At 41.0% G+C, this 17,936-nt stretch overlaps 1 protein-coding gene across 4 annotated transcripts; it reads right to left on the bottom strand.

Annotated features, from left to right (window-relative positions):
• Positions 1-367: 367 nt before the first annotated feature.
• Positions 368-4,905, bottom strand: LOC147888051 (uncharacterized). Of its 4 annotated transcripts, XR_015543130.1 has the most exons (10): positions 4,714-4,904; positions 4,225-4,303; positions 3,662-4,074; positions 3,084-3,535; positions 2,873-2,989; positions 2,406-2,551; positions 1,486-2,269; positions 1,186-1,383; positions 859-967; positions 368-694 (listed from the first exon to the last, which is right to left on the bottom strand). XR_015543130.1 is itself a non-coding variant. In XM_087393588.1 (9 exons), exons 2-8 carry the CDS (start codon positions 4,266-4,268, stop codon positions 1,198-1,200), a joined length of 2,142 nt encoding a protein of 713 aa, XP_087249714.1. In that variant the 5' UTR covers positions 4,269-4,303; positions 4,714-4,904; the 3' UTR covers positions 368-967; positions 1,186-1,197. The 4 variants fall into 4 exon arrangements, 3 of the variants coding, with proteins under 3 accessions (XP_087249714.1, XP_087249716.1, XP_087249717.1); XM_087393588.1 differs by having other exon boundaries at positions 368-967; XM_087393590.1 differs by lacking the exons at positions 368-694; positions 859-967 and adding an exon at positions 990-1,106 and having other exon boundaries at positions 4,714-4,905.
• Between the last annotated feature and the right edge of the window lie 13,031 nt (positions 4,906-17,936).

Raw genomic sequence — 17,936 nt, 5'->3', positions numbered from 1 at the left:
AATCAGCTGAGCTTTGATTCTCTCGTTATCTAGATGTAGTGGCTCACTTTTTGGTGTTTGTACTGTATCTATCTATCTCACACACACACACAGTGTCCACTTTCAAAGGCCTGCAATGCCACTGCCTACAGGCAGTGCTCATACAAGCTGGAGTAGGGTCCTAACCCCCTAAATTATCATACAGAGTGTGCTGATACACACTAAAGGAGGATTCTAACTTCCTAAAGTCAATCTTGATTTTTCAGACCTTTGGGAACTATGGTCTACCATATACCCATAACAAGGTACAGAAGCATTTTGAAGAAAGCTGTTGGCCCTTTCATGCACCTTAGAGGAATTGCTGACTTCTGAAATCTGTTGTTGCATCTCAAATGAACTGCTTTGCAGACTTTGCTCACGACCATCCCTTAAAAATTTAACCTTATGTTCCACACATCCGGCATTTGGACCAATTTCCCAATCATGCCAATACCAGCAGAAGCAAGATTGAGAGCTTCTTACTGAAACAAAGTAACACAGATTTGCAATCAAAGTTTCTGCTCATCAGATTAGCACAAGTTAATATTATTCCTCTTTGACTGGTTCCATGCCTGTAAACAACAATTTGATTGTACGAAACTCTTTCTCTGCTTTTTCGCCCAACCTCATACCTCGAGATTCCAATCTATCTCAGAGCAGAATAGTTCAGTCCATGCTGCAATTTTAGCAAAACGTCCTCAGGAAATGCAACTTCCAGCCTTAAAAGGATCTCCTAGGGAAGATATCCTAAAATTTGGAAACCACATTCTAGAAGGTGAAAGCTGTCAGCTGGACAGGAAAATGTCAAGCAAGTTTCCTGAACTCGGTGGAGTAACTGACCTCTCTATTGCTGCCCTCATGCTTCAACCTTCAGTGAAGAATTCGCTCTATAACTCTAGTACCGTGCACCAACTGTGTTGGAAAAGGACAAGAACTCAGTGCCCCTAGTCTGTAGGCAGCACAGCACAATGAGTTTGCTGAAGCTAATAATAAAAAATGGATATACAAAATTGGCCTTCAAAAGCAGGTCAATGTCTCACTAGTTTCTGTCACAAGAAACCCATCCTTGAGAAATATTAAAGATCTCCCTTCAAAAGAAAATAAAAAATTCAGCTCAAATGTAGACTTTTTCAGGTCACAAGCGTGAAGGATGCACCAATGCCTTACCTGCACAGCTTCCTATTTCAACTTCGTCTTCTTAGCTGGAGAAGTTCCAGCCTTCTTTTTTTGAGACATCAGAGTGGACAATGAGCTTAATTTAACTGGTTCTGCTTCAGTGTCAACCACATTCTTTCCTTCAGAAACTAATATTAGCTCCAGTTCCCGCCATTCAAGATCCTCCTTATCACCATCATCATATTTCACCTAAATACAAGGAACAAGTTGACAACCAAAGTGAGACTGAAGCCTTAACAAAACTATGCGCGACTTTTGAAAATCAAAGCTTAAACTTGGAAAATATCAAACCTTGAAGTATTTCCATTTCCTATCATAGTCTACAACTACTCCATCATAAAGTGTGCCACCAAAATCCTTCCTGACTGGTTTGCCTATGAAAGTAGGCTCTCCCACTTTGTTGATATCCTGACCAGATGGCAAACCCTCTCCCTCAGGGAATCCCCTTTTCAGCCGTTTGCTCTTCACTTCTGCTATTTCTTCCGCCACAGCCTTCCACTTTGCCGCAGACTCCAATTTCTTTGTGGTAACTTTCGTCTTCTTACCTTTCCCAGGCGACTTTAAACTGAGACGCCTTTTCCCTCTTTTTTTGCCAGAAGTCTTTACTGGAATTTCTATCGTTCCTTCTTTCTGTGATTCTGGAGCATGGACTTTTAAGCCTCTTGACACTTTCACAACCTTGCTCGACTTTGAAGACCCACTCTTGGTACTTTTTGGAGTGACTATTTTTGCTTTTGTTTTTCCTTTTCTTCCCTTCACCATTTGGGATTTTCCCGGAACTTTCGAAGATGGTGAATCCAAGGCCTCAGGCTTGGCCTGAGACTCAACCTTCTCCTCTTGCGTCCCGTTGCTCGTGGAATCTGCAGGAACTTTCTTAGGCTCTTTGAGTTCACTTAATTTCTTCAAAGCTTTGCCCATGGATCCTGGAGATTTAGGAGACTTGGAAACAGTGTTTGTCCCTGCAGGACTTTTCTTTCTTTTTCCTGATGCCTGCTGCCCTCGTTTGTCCTGTAACCTACCAATGCTGTTATTTTTAGAAGCTTCAGTCCCAGGTTTCTTTGGTTTCTTTGAGCTTCTGGTACAAAAGTCAGAAAATTTTATTAGTTACACACAACCAGCAGTAAAAGGGTATACTGATCGCAGCAGGAACCTATCAATTCACTTAACTTTCACAAAAAACAAGTAGAAAAACATTCATGCAAATGTTTTACTTGTTTGATTCTTCATCAGTAGCTCCCTGAGCACGAGGCCTCTTCCTTTTTGACACTTTTGATGAGGGTGAAGTGCCTGAGGCAGCCAAGATCTCCTTCACTTCTACCAACTCCAAATCTTCCTGATCTCCATCCTCATAAAAAACCTGAACAAAGCAATGATTAGAAGGAGAGAACTCCTAGCAATTGAACATAGGAAGAAACATATAACGATCAATAAATTTCCACAGGCCTACGTTAGATCTATAGTAAAAAATGTACGAGTGATGTGCCTTTGTACATTTTTCTATGATGTAAAAAATTATACACCAGACCCCACAATGAATAGATAAATTTTGATTGGAACTCAAGTTGAATCAATTTGCCCTAGATAACTTTGCTGAGCTCAGCTTTTCTAAACACACCCTCTAATTCAAGGCAATGCAATTCCTAAAAGGACCATATGGGTTTCAAGAAAGTCCACTCACTTTAAACCACTTGGTTTCTGGATCATAATCGATAACATCCCCCACATAAACTTTTCTCCCAAACTTCTTCAGCACTTTCTGCCCTTTGATTGCTTGGACGTCCTGTTCGCTAACCTCCTTGACAAAGAAAAACTCGTTCAAAATAGATACACTAAGTCCAGACCTGGATTAATGAGAGACATTAGAAAATTCATGAAAAAATGCAACTCACATTGCTGACTACCGCTGGTTCCCTCTCTGGTGGACGCTGATCCTCTGGCGGCTTCTCAAAAGGAAGTTCACTACGTACTGCAACAGGTACTTTCATCAAGTTAGTTTCAGCGGTCACCCCTGGTGGGGATAATTGTTCTGTATTGCCTACACCTGGCAATGGCTGTTCTTGCTGAGATCCGATCGGGGCAGCCACCTCTTCCAAATTTCCTTCTTGCATAGTTGTCACCTCCCTTGAAACGCCAGCTGGTTCCACTTCGGGAGCAAGAGCTGCCTCAATCGACGCTTCTGTTGAGGCTTTCAGGGGATCCCTAGGCAATGCGTCTTCATCTCCTTCAACAGCAGCTTGTGGCACCGTCGGGGTAACATTTTCGTCTGAAGGATTCTCTTCCAAGGAAAGTGATGGAGCCTCTTGGGACTCCTGCAGGTGAGCATCGGATGATTGAAATTGCTCTGCAAAAAAAAGAAAACTAGCTACATTTGTCAGAATGGAAACCAGAGACCGCGTTTCATTACCCTCACTGTAAACTAGCGTCCTAAGGTAGTTTTCGGTTGCTAACTCCTTTCCAAGGCACATACCAAAAGTATCGCCGGACGCAACATCATCGGACAACCGTGCAGAAGTGACCATGCCATCTTGCACCACTACCATGTCGTCAAACGTTTCTTGCTCACTGGCTTGCTCAGTTTCAACCTGGGGATTTGCTAGAGGGAGCACCGAGTCTTTGAACGAAGAGAAGTTCGGATAATGAGTCTCAACTGGGGCGTTCAGATGAGTCTTCAAGGGAGGGAAACTAAAAGTGGAGGCCGGAACGGTTCCTGTGTCAGCCCCAGTTGCAATGTCGGAATGCGCCTTGATGCCTGCCGCATCGACGTCGGTCATGGCCACGGAAGACGGAATCGAGGTCGTGAGACCCTCACCCCCGACCGTTCCAACTGGCAGTGGAGCAAAAAAATCTTTGACTTCGGGATTGAAGACCTTCTCCGTTTCCCTACGCACCAGAAGCAAATGAGCATTAGACAAACGAAGCGACGTTTGTAAGGACTTCTGCTCAGTGATAGCCGTAGCTCTCAGAACCGTACAGTGTACACACTGCAGAACTCTTCCCAAGTAGGACTGTCGAACATCAAAGAAATCGTACCTGTTAGTGCCAATAATTGGGAAAACACGGCTCCCGATCTCCATCAACGTGAAAACTTTGCAGCTAAGTTAAAGAAACCCTGAAAAGGAGCAAGAAGGAGCGATTAGCGATTGCTCCGTCTTTCTGACGACACATTGGGAGCCGAATTCCGCAGTCGAACGAAAATTTAAGAAGGTGCGAACCGTGTATGAGCATATCTTCCTTCTTTCCCTCCTCTCCGCTCGTCTCCTCTCCTCTCTTCTCGTACCCTAACTGTTGCTATTCAGGGAAAGAAAAACATCTAACTATTTGAAGAAGCGTGGAAAATGCGGCCTACTCTCCTCAGTCGTTATTTTCGGCTGCCCCCTCTCTCGAGCCCCCTCTCTCAAGTCTTTCCTTCCTTGCCGGGACTGTTGGGAGCGAATCGAAGAGCGAATTCAAAGAGGCAAAACAAAACTAAACTAAAAGAATGAAAAAGGGTGAAGAATTTGAGCAGAGATGAAAGAGAACCGTGCAAGAAGACGCGAAGGTGGCGATGGAGATCTGAGCGATGGCGATGGAAGGAGCAAATCGAACAGAAACCGAGGCAGAAGAGGCTCGTTTTTTTTTGGAGTGTGCTTTGCTTACTTTGAGGAGGAGGAGCTGAGGAGAAGAAAAGGAAGAGAAAAGGTGTTAGAAAAGGTGAGCAAGAGGCTATTCCATGATGGAAAGTATGCAACCTTTCCACTTCCCAATTTTAGGCAGTTTGCAAAAATGTTGCAACCCAGGTTGGTTGTGAGATTTCGAATTAGGCTCCCGTTTGCACAACCCAGGTTGGTTGTGAGATTTCGAATTAGGATCATGTCTAACAGTGGAGAACACTTTTGCAACGAAAACCCGGTCACCCCAGGTTGGTTGTGAGATTTCGAATTAAAATCACATCTACTAGCAGTGCACAACACTTTGGCAAGAAAGACCCAATTGTTGCCTTGATAGGGACGAGGTGGTCTGCAACCCCTCCCACGTGAACAAGCTCTTAACGTCCAGCCGGTTACAATTTCAAATTGGGTTGTAAGTAGGAAACTCGCTATTATTTTAAAAAAAGAGGAAACTCTCTCATTAGAATTTTCAATTTTTGGCCCTACAAAGGGTCTATGGAGAGTTGGGGATTTTTTTCGTTGATTTAGGCTCATGGTTTGTTATCCTTTATTTCTAGTCAAGTAACCCTGTTACAAAGTTCAATTTTGCGTTAGGGCCTATTCCCACTACCAGTCAAGGATACATTTTAAGGGGTCTAGTTAAATCTCTTAAAGATGCTCCAAAAAATAATTACTTTAAGAACCTTTTCTAAAGGGGAACAAGTTAAAAAGGGTTTAACTTAGAGGTGGACACTGGGAATTTAATCAAGAATTTTGTTACGCTATTTTGACTGAGTGGAAACTATACAAGACGGTACTCGTTTGAAAGCCCAAGCCATTATAATTGTAACCTACATCCCAACGTAAAGATATACCATTTTATGCACACCAAAATCTGAAATTTCTTATTAAGTGCATAACATAATGGGTACCCTAGGAATGGAATCATGTTCCCAAACAAATCAAAAATCAAAAATTGAATATTATTACTTCCTCTACTTGCACATGAAAAATTAAGGTAATGGTCCCCGCCCAAATATTAAGCAATGGCTTCCCCTGAAAATGGCGATTATTTAACCTAAAGCTAACCGCTTTGGAATGCTTTGTTGGTGTGTTGAATGAAGTCCGTTGAGTGGCGGCCGCATGAGCTGAGACTCGTGTCTGGCTTTATTTCTTTAGTAGTAACTTTAAAGTAATTAAAATAGTTATATTAATCTTACTAAATTGGTTTTTTTTTAAGTTTAGTAATATAACATAATGGTAGGAGGGAAAAGGCCCGTAGTTGTTTTTAATTGTTAGGTTAATGTTACGTGGGGGGGACTTTTAACTTAGGTTAATTGAGTTCATTCATGAGGGGGTCCTTCTAACTTAGCTTAACCACGTCAAATTTTCATGGGAGGGGGAGAACTAATTAATTGATTTTCGTTTGCCCTTCTAAGGGGGGAGTAGGTTGCCTTTCTTTAGTACTACCTCAACTACTCTTACTTTACTTAAAGCAAGGCCATCGGCTATTTTAAAAAGTAGTTGTTGATGGGCATTAAAGGCCGGCTTTCTTTAGTACTACCTCAACTACATTATAGAAGGACCATAGTACCTTGTTTAGAGGGCATTCCCACGGTTGGTTGAGCTTTCTTTTATCCCTGAACACTGGTGTGATCCACCATCATCATCTTTATCATCATCTTCTTCATCTCCTTGCTTCGAGCATCGGCATGCAAACTGCACATGCTTCAACACCAGAACTCCCAATCTAAGCTTGGAAAGAGCTCAAAGCACATTCCTATGTAGGGGAAGGGCTTGACCTTGAAATGAGGAACACTTGATTTGCTCTGCCCCCAAATAGTTGTCTAGGTTTTCTACCATAACTTGAGGCAAAAACGTGAAGAAAATCAAAGTCAGAAGCTATGCAATCAGATAAGAGGAAGTAAGTACACTTACTTTTTGAAAACCACTCACTTGAGTTCTTCTTTGCATGGATATTTATTTCATGTACATTAAGAAACTAACACGTTAGGAAATTGACTTAAAGCTAGAAGGGATACATAGTCATATGACTAGTCAAAACTCAGTTTTAGGATCCAATTGACACTCCTATATGATGGGATGGACAATCCCACATGTTGGCATGTCTTATTACCACACAACAGAAACTAGAGCACACCACACTCGTCGGCAGTCATCATATTGCATTGACTATATAATGTCTTCTAACTAATAATTTGTCACCATGACTACGACATCTAGATGACTATGTCGATGTGCTCGCATGTATTTCATGTTTCAATGCTCCCCCTCATCCTCAAGTTTAAGCTCATGAAGTCCCATGTGAAGTCAAAAGCTCTCAGACATATTTTTGGGCAGAGCCTTTGTGAAAATGTTTACAATCGGATCTCCTATTCATATGTAAGTTAGGGCGACTCCCCAAATGAAGTGGTATTGAACCTTATATGTGTTTTGTACTAGCATGGTTGCTAGCTAACTGTATGGTCCTAATGTGGTCTCCATGTGGTTGTCATAGAACATGACAACAGGGTGATAGGTAGTCCCAACTTTGCAAGTAAGCTGCATAACTAGACTGCTACGATGGCTTCCCCTCATTACTTATTCTCTGCAATGGTTGCCCCTATGTACTTATTCTCTATAGAAGAAGCAACAACGTACGTTGCTTCTTTGAGGACCAACTGAAGGCTACAATGTCTAGGATGAATACATAACTAGATTTAACCTACATTATGAGCACCAATCCGGATCTATGTGGCTGAAGGATAAGCTCTATAGTAAAATCCATAATTCACATAGACTTCACTATCTCAAGATTCTCATCACATAGATTTGGTTGTGGCTTCTTAGTACAAGTCCGATGATGAAGATGACAAGAAAAGAAAGAAGAGAAAGAAGAAGACAAGAAGGAAAAATCAAAGGACAAGCCAAGCAAGACGGAGAAGTCTTCCTCAGGAGAGGACAAGTTGGAAAAGAAAATCAAAGAATATCTAAGGAGCATGGGACTTGTTAAACTTGTAATGGTAGAGAAACCCAAGTGTGAGTTTTGTTCAAAAAAGAATGAAGATAGTGCTCATTTTTGGTACAATCCAAATTTTTGGGGGAGATTACCTCCGCATATGCTATCCATTGGAGTAGCAACACAACCACCTGCAGTTAACCAAGTAGGGGCCAATGTTCCTATAAACTAGGGAAGAAGACCACCCAATCCGAATAGGGGCAATCATCCTCGCCAATTCAATCAAAATAATGATACTCGGAATTGTGCCTATAGTGGATAGGCATGCCATCGACAAGGTCCAAGGTGTGAGTTGTGGTGTAAGCATCGCAATGAGCAAGGGATTCCAATTCTAGGCTATCAAAATTGACGTCAACAACTGAATCATCCCTCACAACCCCTAGCTCAAGCCAATGCTGTGTTGGTGCAACTGGAGCAAGGTTGCTTGGAAGGTGAACCTTGGAAAGATGATTGAGGTGTCATACAAGGCCGGAGTACATTGAGCACTATCTTTGAAGTTACCTGTGATTGTTCAAACTGTGAGGAGGATACAAATGTGCAAAGGAAGGAAAACTGTCTCAAAGCACTTGCAATCACACGATCCAAGGGGCCAATTCTTTTAAAGAAAAGGTACACGGGGCATAAAAAACTAAACATCCACCTAACTGGCAGGAACAAGATAAAGTCAGGCAAGATGTTTTGAAAGTTATTCAAAAAGTAAATGTGGTTAAAGAGGCTAAATGGGAAGTAAAAGCTATTCCTAAAAGTCCACCAATAGATTGACGAATGTCTGTAGGGGCTCATTGAGTTTAAGAGGAGGAAAAGTGGCCTAAAATGGCAAAGCTAGAATCAATGTTGGAAGAACCAAGGGGTGTTAGCCATAAGAGTGATGAACAACAACTTACCAAGAAAGCGATAGTTGAATTGGAACTGAAGGTTTTGCAAACCGTAAGCCTAAACGAGGAGGTTGGGTCTATAAAGCAACAACCACCTAGATTTTTTTGGCAAATTGAAAAAGGATAAGGCAGCTCACCAGGAGGAGCTATTTCAAGGCTTGCTAAAGGCTAAAATTCAGATTACATTGGACCAAATTTTGAATTTGGTACCAGCTTTCAAATCTCAGTGGGTGTCTACTTTGGTAGCTAGTGAGAAGTGCCTAATGGATAAGGCAAAAGAGGAGGATCCTTAGGATCAAGATGAAGGACCAGAGGTGCATGCATTGCAATTTGAGTATGTGGATTATATAGTTTCCCTCATAGAGGTTGAGTATAAATCCCAAAGGCTGATCACATAATTTGGATGCCCCTTTGCAATTGTGTCAGATAGAGGCACATATTTTGTCAATGAGGTAATCAAGGAGGTTTTGTCTAGCTTTATGGTTATCCACACACAAAAACCACCCTACTATCCTCAAGGTAATGGAAAAGGCAAGTCCACCACCAAAGTACTATGTATTGTCCTCACCAAAATAGTGGAGCCCAAGAGATTTGATTGGGCAAAAAATCTTAATACAAACTTAGGGACATATCGAACGACAATAAAGGTCTGTACAAATTTATGCCATTTCAATTGGTGTACAGCCTTGAGGTAGTGGTCCTACTCGAATTTGTAATACCAAGCCTATGCATAGCAATACAAAAATGCATGAAACCATGAGTCCTGCAAGGAAGACTCTATCAAGTAGAAAATCATATACAAACAAGGTTTAGTTGCATAACTCTCCTTACAAGTCGCATCACCTCTGTAGCTCTTCAAAGAGTCTATAGCTCCCAATGGCTAGTCATGACTGTCTACAGCTTAGCAACTTGTTTGCATCAACATTCGTCAAGAATCTCCTACAGATCCAAACTTTCTATAGCATCTTCACTTCACTCGGCTCTTTTAGACTTATTTTGCTCTGAAGTTTCTCTAATCCTTATTGTCCAGCTTCTCGAATTGTTATGCCGTGGTCCTTCTTGTTCATGATGCCTCTCAAGTGTCTCTCCTTGTAGGCTTTGTTCAAGTTGCTTCTATTCATCGCCGCTGTTCAAGGCTTTCTTCTATGCAACTGTTCTGAGTGGAGCTGCTTCAAACATGCCTTTGCAATGTTTTCTCAAGGCATTCAAGCAACCTTGCTTGTGTGTGAGCCTTCACTGACTTGTCTCCACAAGCTCATGCTTTCTTGCTCAACTCTCTTCCATAAACTCTACTTGGCTCGTTTTCAAGAGCTTGCTTCTACAACAACTATTCTTCTATTGCTCCTACTTGACCTGCTTCTTGGACTGCCCTTCTTCACAGTGCACAGCTCCTTCTGTCAATCGTGACTCCTTCTTTCTTTTTTACTATAGCAAGTTCATTGTGGCTTCACATGGATTTTGCAGCCTCCTTCATTTGCAAGGATGCCATTCGAGACTCAACTTTCCTCTTGACTTGTTTCTTTGAAGCTCTCTTTGAAGCACCTTCACCAAGCACCTTCCGAATAAGAAAATGGACAGAAGTTCTTGGCATGACACTCAGTAAACCTTACTCGGCAATTCAAAATGGTTGAAGCCTACACACAGCAATCCTACATGACCCATACAAGAAGGTTTAAGAGGAGGCAATGTGAAAAATAGAGAGCTATACAATGGCAAGAGGAAAATAGCCAAAAGAGAAACTTGGTGCTTTAATACCATGTTAGAAAAAAAGAGAGACTGTACAAGATAGACTAGAGTGCTCAAACATGGAGAGGAGAGACAAGTATTATTTGACTTCAATATTGGATTCCATTCCTCTATCACACACTTGAAGTGTGAGTGTACTTATACATATTTTGGAATCCTTATCCCCAATCCACCTCATTGATTTTATCCTCCACGCACTTATTCAAACCCACGCACCCTTCTAAATCTTTCTTCCAATATAAGAGATACTCCTATAGAAATGACCATGGATGGTGGTTCTAGACATTGATAGTGACGAAGAAATTAATGCTACATGCCAAGGAGAGATGTCGCAATCCCCAGAGGCCCTAGAGTTAAGAGAACTGGAGGCAGCAGAGCCATCGGCTATGTAGGATGCAAACCCCAAACATCTTGATGCCAAAGCCAACAAGAAGCTGATAGCTTGGTACATGTGCTATAATAGAAAAGGTTCAATGAAGGTGATGTGGATCATTTCGTCAATGCTATGAATGACTTTTGCATCAATATGAAGATCGCTTAGGGCACAGAACAATACATCATAATCTCTAATCTGAATATTGAGATGTACATATTGAATGGTTATCTTCTTGCTAATTTGTTTTCTTGTTTGGCAACACGTTTTATATGCCCATGCACCATACATGGCCTAGCATTATGGAAGCATTGGAGTGTAGTCCACTTAGGGCATGATAAAATCTCATTGGCAAGCATGTTCTTCATATAATAGAGCAACAGAACATGGGGTTGGTAGAACTAAGAGAAGCCTGATGGTTCACTTGGGTTAATGGTGTTAAAAGCATGTCAAAATAAGAGCAACCATAAAAAAGGAATTCAAAGAGTCTTTACTGACACACAACCCCACAAAGAAGGGCACATATGGGTGAAGTCAAATGAAATTATAATGTGTACTCTTCCAATGCGAATGCCCATGCATGTTTCCAAGATTATTTTTAATTTTAGTTATGTGGTCTATATTAAAGTTAGTCTAGAGGCTATGAATTTAGTTTAATATTCATAAAAATCAGGGGTTTGTGGTCCTGTATAAAGGAATTTGGCCTCATTTTCATGTCATTGTTTTAAGCTCTCTCCACTCCCACAACCCCTCCCACCTACCCCTGATCCCCATCCTACCCTTTCTCCATCGCCCTCTCCCACCCACTCTACCCTACTCTCGTGCTCACACCATCTCCCACCCATTTCCTCAATCCGCTCTCATGGCTAGAACCAAGCAAAAGGCCAGAAAGCTTCCACCCCAAGACCCCCCTAAGACTACATCCATCCAAATCTCAATGCAAGACCCCATTGCAAACAGGTCATAGAGGCCCTCCTCCAATGAGAAAGAGGAGATTCAAGCCCGATATGGTGGCTCTCTAAGAGATCAAAAAGTACCAAAGATAGATTAACCTACTCGTTCCAAAGGCCAATTTCTCAAAGGTGGTACACAATGTTATGCAAGATCTAAACAACAATGAGATGTCAAGGTGGTATAGGCGAGGGGGCCCCCTAGCATATAGCTACAAATGCCTTGTTAGCTTTGGAGCAAGCTACAAAGGTGTACTTGGAAGACCTTATGGGTGACACCTAATTGGCTACCATCCATAGAAGGTAGGTCAACATGGCCGCCAAGAATATGCACTTTTTCCTTTTCCTTACGTGATCGAGGATTCTTAGGGTTGTTCAATATACTACACCTTATGTAATGTGGAATGCCAATCTTGTATAATGTTTCTCATAACATAATACAATTACTTTTGTTGCATCATTTGATGTCTATGTATTTATCTTAGTTATGTTTGCAATCTCCAATTTACTAACATGCAACTTAAGAAATGGAAGTAATATTCAATAGTATAAAACATTTTAAAATTGTCATCTTTATTGAAATCACTAATGCTAGATCAATTACATACCTTCATTATATGGATCATTTTTTAGAAATACTACTCTAGCCTACGCTTCTTTTGGCTTGACGGTCCTACACCGTCCTTGGCTCGAGACAGTCAAGTGATTTCATTTTTGTTCCAAGGGGATCCATAAACTGGCTAGCCCTATGATGGCTAAGATTCCATGGAGGGGTCTAGATTGTGTGTCTAAGAATAAAAAAAGAGCAATTCTACATTTGACCAAAATTACACAGTCAACATTCTGATGGATAGGTTTTATCCACAAAAGGCGACCAAGGACCCTCACCTTCTTTATTTGCAACTTTCCATGTAGAGTAAATTGTTGATGAAAGACCAAGATATGGGGATGAAGTTTGTCAAAATATTGCACAATAGAAGACATCCCTCCCCGATCAAGTACCAATCTCTATGTGAAGGACATGCAACAAAGCAATTAAGCATGCTGCAAGCTCCCACTTTACATATTTAGAGAAATAAAAATATGTGAAACAAATGCAAGGGTCAAGAAATTTGTGTCAATGTCTCCAACTAAATGCAAAAACATTTAAGCATGACCCAAGTATACTATGAAGTACTTAACGACTGGGCCTCAGGTGTGGAAGGGCTTCATCCAGTTGCACATAAATATATATATATATATATAAATGCATGCATGAAAACATGTTGAATATAGACATGAGGAGACATTTTGAAATCTATAATTCTTCATTCCAATGTTTGGAAAAGTCCTCTACATCCTTCTGTTTAACTTTATAACACCCACAATTGGTCGGTTGCATTAAGATCCAAAATACTTTTGATTTTCTTTAGTAGAACAAACTAAAAAGCTACCTTGATATCTCTCATTTTCCATCTCCATTGTCCCTATTCTAGTACCATATGACTAAAAATAGCTCTCTCTCTCTCTCTCTCTCTCTCTATATATATATATATATATGTATGTATGTATGTATAGTTAAGGTACTATCATCATATTTGCTCAAAGGCTAAGTACTAGTCATATGCTACATACCACTATTTAGTTGCTATTGTCATGTCCTCTTAGATTCTCAAACCATTGACATATACTATTTAGAACTACTTAAAACTATTTAGTACTATTTAGAAATATTTACTACTAGTGTCATTTTCTCTCACATGATAAGTACCATTGTCATATGCTATTTAGTACTAACTACTATTGCTTACTATGGCCCTTAGTACTAGTATATACATACATATATATATATATATATATATACCTCTCTGTTTCTCATCCCCCTCCAATAAACAAAAATAGAACACTACAAAATATAATCTCCTCTCTCTCTCTCTCTCTCTCTCTCTCTCTCTCTCTCTCTCTCTCTCTCTCTCTCTCTCAGATGTCCTCTCTCACCAACCTTGTTTGACCTCTACATAGATGAGCTTGATACTTTTAAGTGAACTTTGGGATGGGCTGGATGCTCTCTTGCTGATACTTTGATTCAAATCTTGCTATATGCGATAATGTGGTGCAGTTATCCTCTTTTGCAAAGGGCCTCCAGAGACCTTTAGATGCCCTATAGCCCTTTTGTGAGGCACATGATCGGAAGGCCAACCTTGGTAAGACCAAGGTTATGGTCTTCACATCTCGAGCAGTTATACACATACCTTTGATGGACTATCGGTTGAGATTGTCTCGTCTTACAGATACTTAGGGGTCCTCTTCTCTGGCCTTATTTTCATGAAGGACTCACATGTAGCACTTTCACGTAGGAGTTTCATGTGGAACTCGCATGTAGGAATCGCATGTAGGACTTGCATGTAAAACAACAGGTAGGAGTTGCAAGTAGAACTCGCATGTAGGAATCACATGTAGGACTTGCATGTAGAACATGCATGTAGGAGTTGCAAGTAGAACTCACATGTTGAGGATTCCTAAGAGAGATTATTCCTAGCCTTATGCAAGTACAAGTAGAGCTTTGCCGCTACTCTACACACACATTCTGTACTACCTAACTTCTCAGCATATGATCACAAGATTCTTTCAACCAAACCACGCAAGCTCCCACCCCATGTGCCTTCGACATGAGCGTGACCCAAAGCATGTGACATGACATCCGACAAAGAAGGGACACATAGATTATACTAGGAGACATTCCTTCTAGGTTCATGGTTGGAATGCAATCGACAGGGGCCACCGTTGCCCTAGTCCATAGCGTAGAGCCACTGCTAGGAGACCACAACTCCCCACAAACAATCGATTACATTCTATCTCTGACTTTATACTACCACCACCCCACGCATTATTAGGCCCACCCTCTTCCTTGTGAGGGGAGGCTCCCATACCTATGACATTGGACCGGATTTGTGTCTTACTTTGATGACATACAGTGATAGTGGTGATGGGGAGGGTCCTATTGATGTTATGTCAGGACTTTGTATTAATGTATTGATGTCCTTTATGTAGCATGTCACCATTTCAGCTTTTGTTGTATCAGGTTTCTCACAATCTCATAGACCCGTCGGTTTGCCGAAGACATTAATAAACTCTCTCTCTCTCTCTCTCTCTCTCTCTCTCTCCCTCTCTCTCTCTCTCTCTCTCTCTCTCTCTCTCTCTCTCTCTCTCCTCTCTCTCTCTTTTTCCCTACCCCCACACAAACACAGAGAAGATTTGAAAATGATAACACTTTATGGATATGAAATTTCCACCCAATTTTGTTTTGAAGGCCAAGGTTATGAAAACAAGTGCTGATTCTACTTGTTGTTCCTACTCCTTCCAAGGAGAGATAGGTCACATCTTTGGTCTGAGAGACAGAGACAGAGACAGAGAGAGCAAAATAAGAGAGAAGAGGGATGAACAGAGCTTGAATTGAAGTTCTCTATGAGGTTCTCACAAGTGGAGAAGAAACATGAACAAGGAAAATGATGAATAAAAATCGAAATGAAGAACGTTTTAAACAAGCTACCAAATGGAAGTGGGAATTCGTTTCTAAGGGTATGAAAGAGGTGAAACACCTTGAAAGGACACAAATGGTGAGATTTGGTTTGAAAGCCAAAGTGACAAGCCAAATGGTCGAACCAAAAGGAAAACATGAGCATATTTCTAGTTAGGGGATATTCTGGATTGGAGGAAAACAAGGAGGCCCATTAGGGGAGGTTTAGACTCAGAAAGGGCCTCTTGCATTAGGGGCTTAAGAATAGGATTAGCTTCTTGTAACTCCTTTGCCCTTTGATCTTTCTTGCATCCTTCTTCTTCATAAAAGAATCACTAGCTAGTATAGCTAGTATATCACCATTGAGGCACATAATGTCTTCCTTGATCTTCACATCTATGCTCATCAAATCACTACTCAAGTGAAGCACATAACCTTTCACCATTACATGCATTTTAGGCAAAGCCAAGGCAAAGAACCTATGAAGAGTATCCATCATATCCTTCAATGTTGCATAGCATAATGTATGAAATATAAAGCCATACATAATTAACCTCAAACTTTTGTAGTATGCATAGAGCATATCATCCACATAGAAAAGAAAAGGGGCTGCATACATCACTAAACCAGTTTGAAACATCATGAATGATGCATTCTTGTGACCAATATAACCCTTCATCCAAGCATATGTCTTGAAAAACATGATTTGCATAGTGATAGACCAACTTTGGAGCATTAAATACTTCAACCATCTACTCATATGACCAACACCCATCAATGCCAAGAAAAAATAGTAAAATACTAAGACTTTTGAGCATCTAACCACTTGCAATGCTTCAGACACCATGAAGGAGATTTGAGAGAAACCCCCAAATCGAGCAAATAGAGATTGGAGGATCAAATTAGACCCATCCTAAGTAGCAACCAAGGGGCTTTTGGGTGGAAATGAAAGCCCTTAATAAGGCCTGCTAGCAACAGAAAGGATGGGCAAAATAGTGCACACAATAATCCGACATTACATCAAGAAAGTCGGCCAAAGAAATAGTGATATCTCCCTCGTCTGTGGTCGGATTGAGCTCAAATTTCGGCAACACTTAGCCTTAAGTGTTTTCCAAGTGAGGCTAATAGGGCAGTTTGAAATTGTGACTATAGAGGCGGAATTTTGAGGAAGTTTAGCGACCAAAGAACAAGGTAGCATGGTAGCTCAGAGTACAATTCCATCAATCCCAACGATGGAAAGGTGGTGTGGCCCAAGCTGCAACCAAAAGGATTTTGAAAGTTAACGGTCAGATGTGGAGAAATCGAAGTTGCAAGATTGTGGTAGAATTGAGGAAAATGGGATAGACATGAAAGAGGTGGAAGAAGGTTGAAGAAGATGATGAAGTGGCACTAGGACGTGGGTGGAGGCTCAAGGAGGGTGGAAAGGCTCTGATACCACATGTTGGAGGAGCATGGAGACAAGATGGAGAGAGCAAGATGATGAAAAGGGAGAGTGTTTATTCATGAGAGATATGCCCAATATATAGAGATAAGTTACATCCAAGAGTGACATCATATGTGAGCTCAAGACGGCATCTCTAGATCCACAATTATCTCTCAATCACACACCACTCCTAGATTCACTCATTCACACCTACTAAAAGCAACACATCATCAGTTACACCTAACTTAGGCACACCTACACACACCATGTGTTCACACACTCACAACCATAGACCTTAGGACCCTAGGTATGATCCCATTACATCAATTTGTTCTTCAAGTTCTAGCTGTATTATGCATCCACATCTGGAAACATTGGATGTGTTGTCTTGCGAGTATCAATTGTGGCCAATGCATGAATCCAATTGTTGATGTCACTTTGGCTATCACCTTCTGTGGGTTTGAATTCTCTTAATGTTGAAAGTGATGTGTTATTGGTGGTTGTTGTGAAAGAAGTGTCGTCAATATTCCTAGGTATAGTGGGCTTGATTCATCCAATTCCCAAATTTATTTTCACTATTCTAGATTGTGATCCTATGTGTACCCCAATCATGGAGTACTAACACCTCTCAAAGCCATGGTCTTCCCAACAATATTTGGTATGTGGTTGATCCTTCTAGAAGATCTAGTATGGTGAATTGTATGGTGAACTTGACTCCTACAATTTTTGTTGGCACATTGTCAACAATTCCGATTGGCTTCATCTTAGTGTGGTTAGCTAGGTGTATGTTGAATGTGGCATCCCTCATTGGTGTTAGTCCCCATCCACTATTGTATGGTGTTATCCAAAGACTTTATGCTCCAGAGGGATGGTTATAGTTTTTATGTCATCCCTAGCACCAACTTTCACTAATATAGTCTTATCTTCCTTTTCTAGTGGTGGGAAAATTTGTGCTGATTCTATCCAATCCTTGAAATGTTTCCACATTGTAGGACAATTTCTCAATAAGTTTCCAATGGGCATCATGATGGGGTAGCTGATTAAGCTTGCTAGGGTGCCGCCATCCAATTGGGGTTGAGTTGGATGTAGATCCATTGCCGTTGGGTTGGTGGTGGCTCCAATCATCGTGTCAATGATGTGCAGTGTTGGTTTTGTGTCCTCTATAGTTGTGGTCTTTGATCTATACCTTGAATTTGTTTTGTTCATGTCTTACCATTCCTTCAAGGCTTGATAT

This window comes from Dipteris shenzhenensis, chromosome 22 (assembly GCF_047967505.1).
Source record: "Dipteris shenzhenensis isolate YYH24624 ecotype China chromosome 22, Dip_SZ_1.0, whole genome shotgun sequence".
Classification (NCBI taxonomy): Eukaryota; Viridiplantae; Streptophyta; class Polypodiopsida; order Gleicheniales; family Dipteridaceae; genus Dipteris; species Dipteris shenzhenensis.
This window is presented reverse-complemented; position numbering and strand designations above follow the sequence as displayed.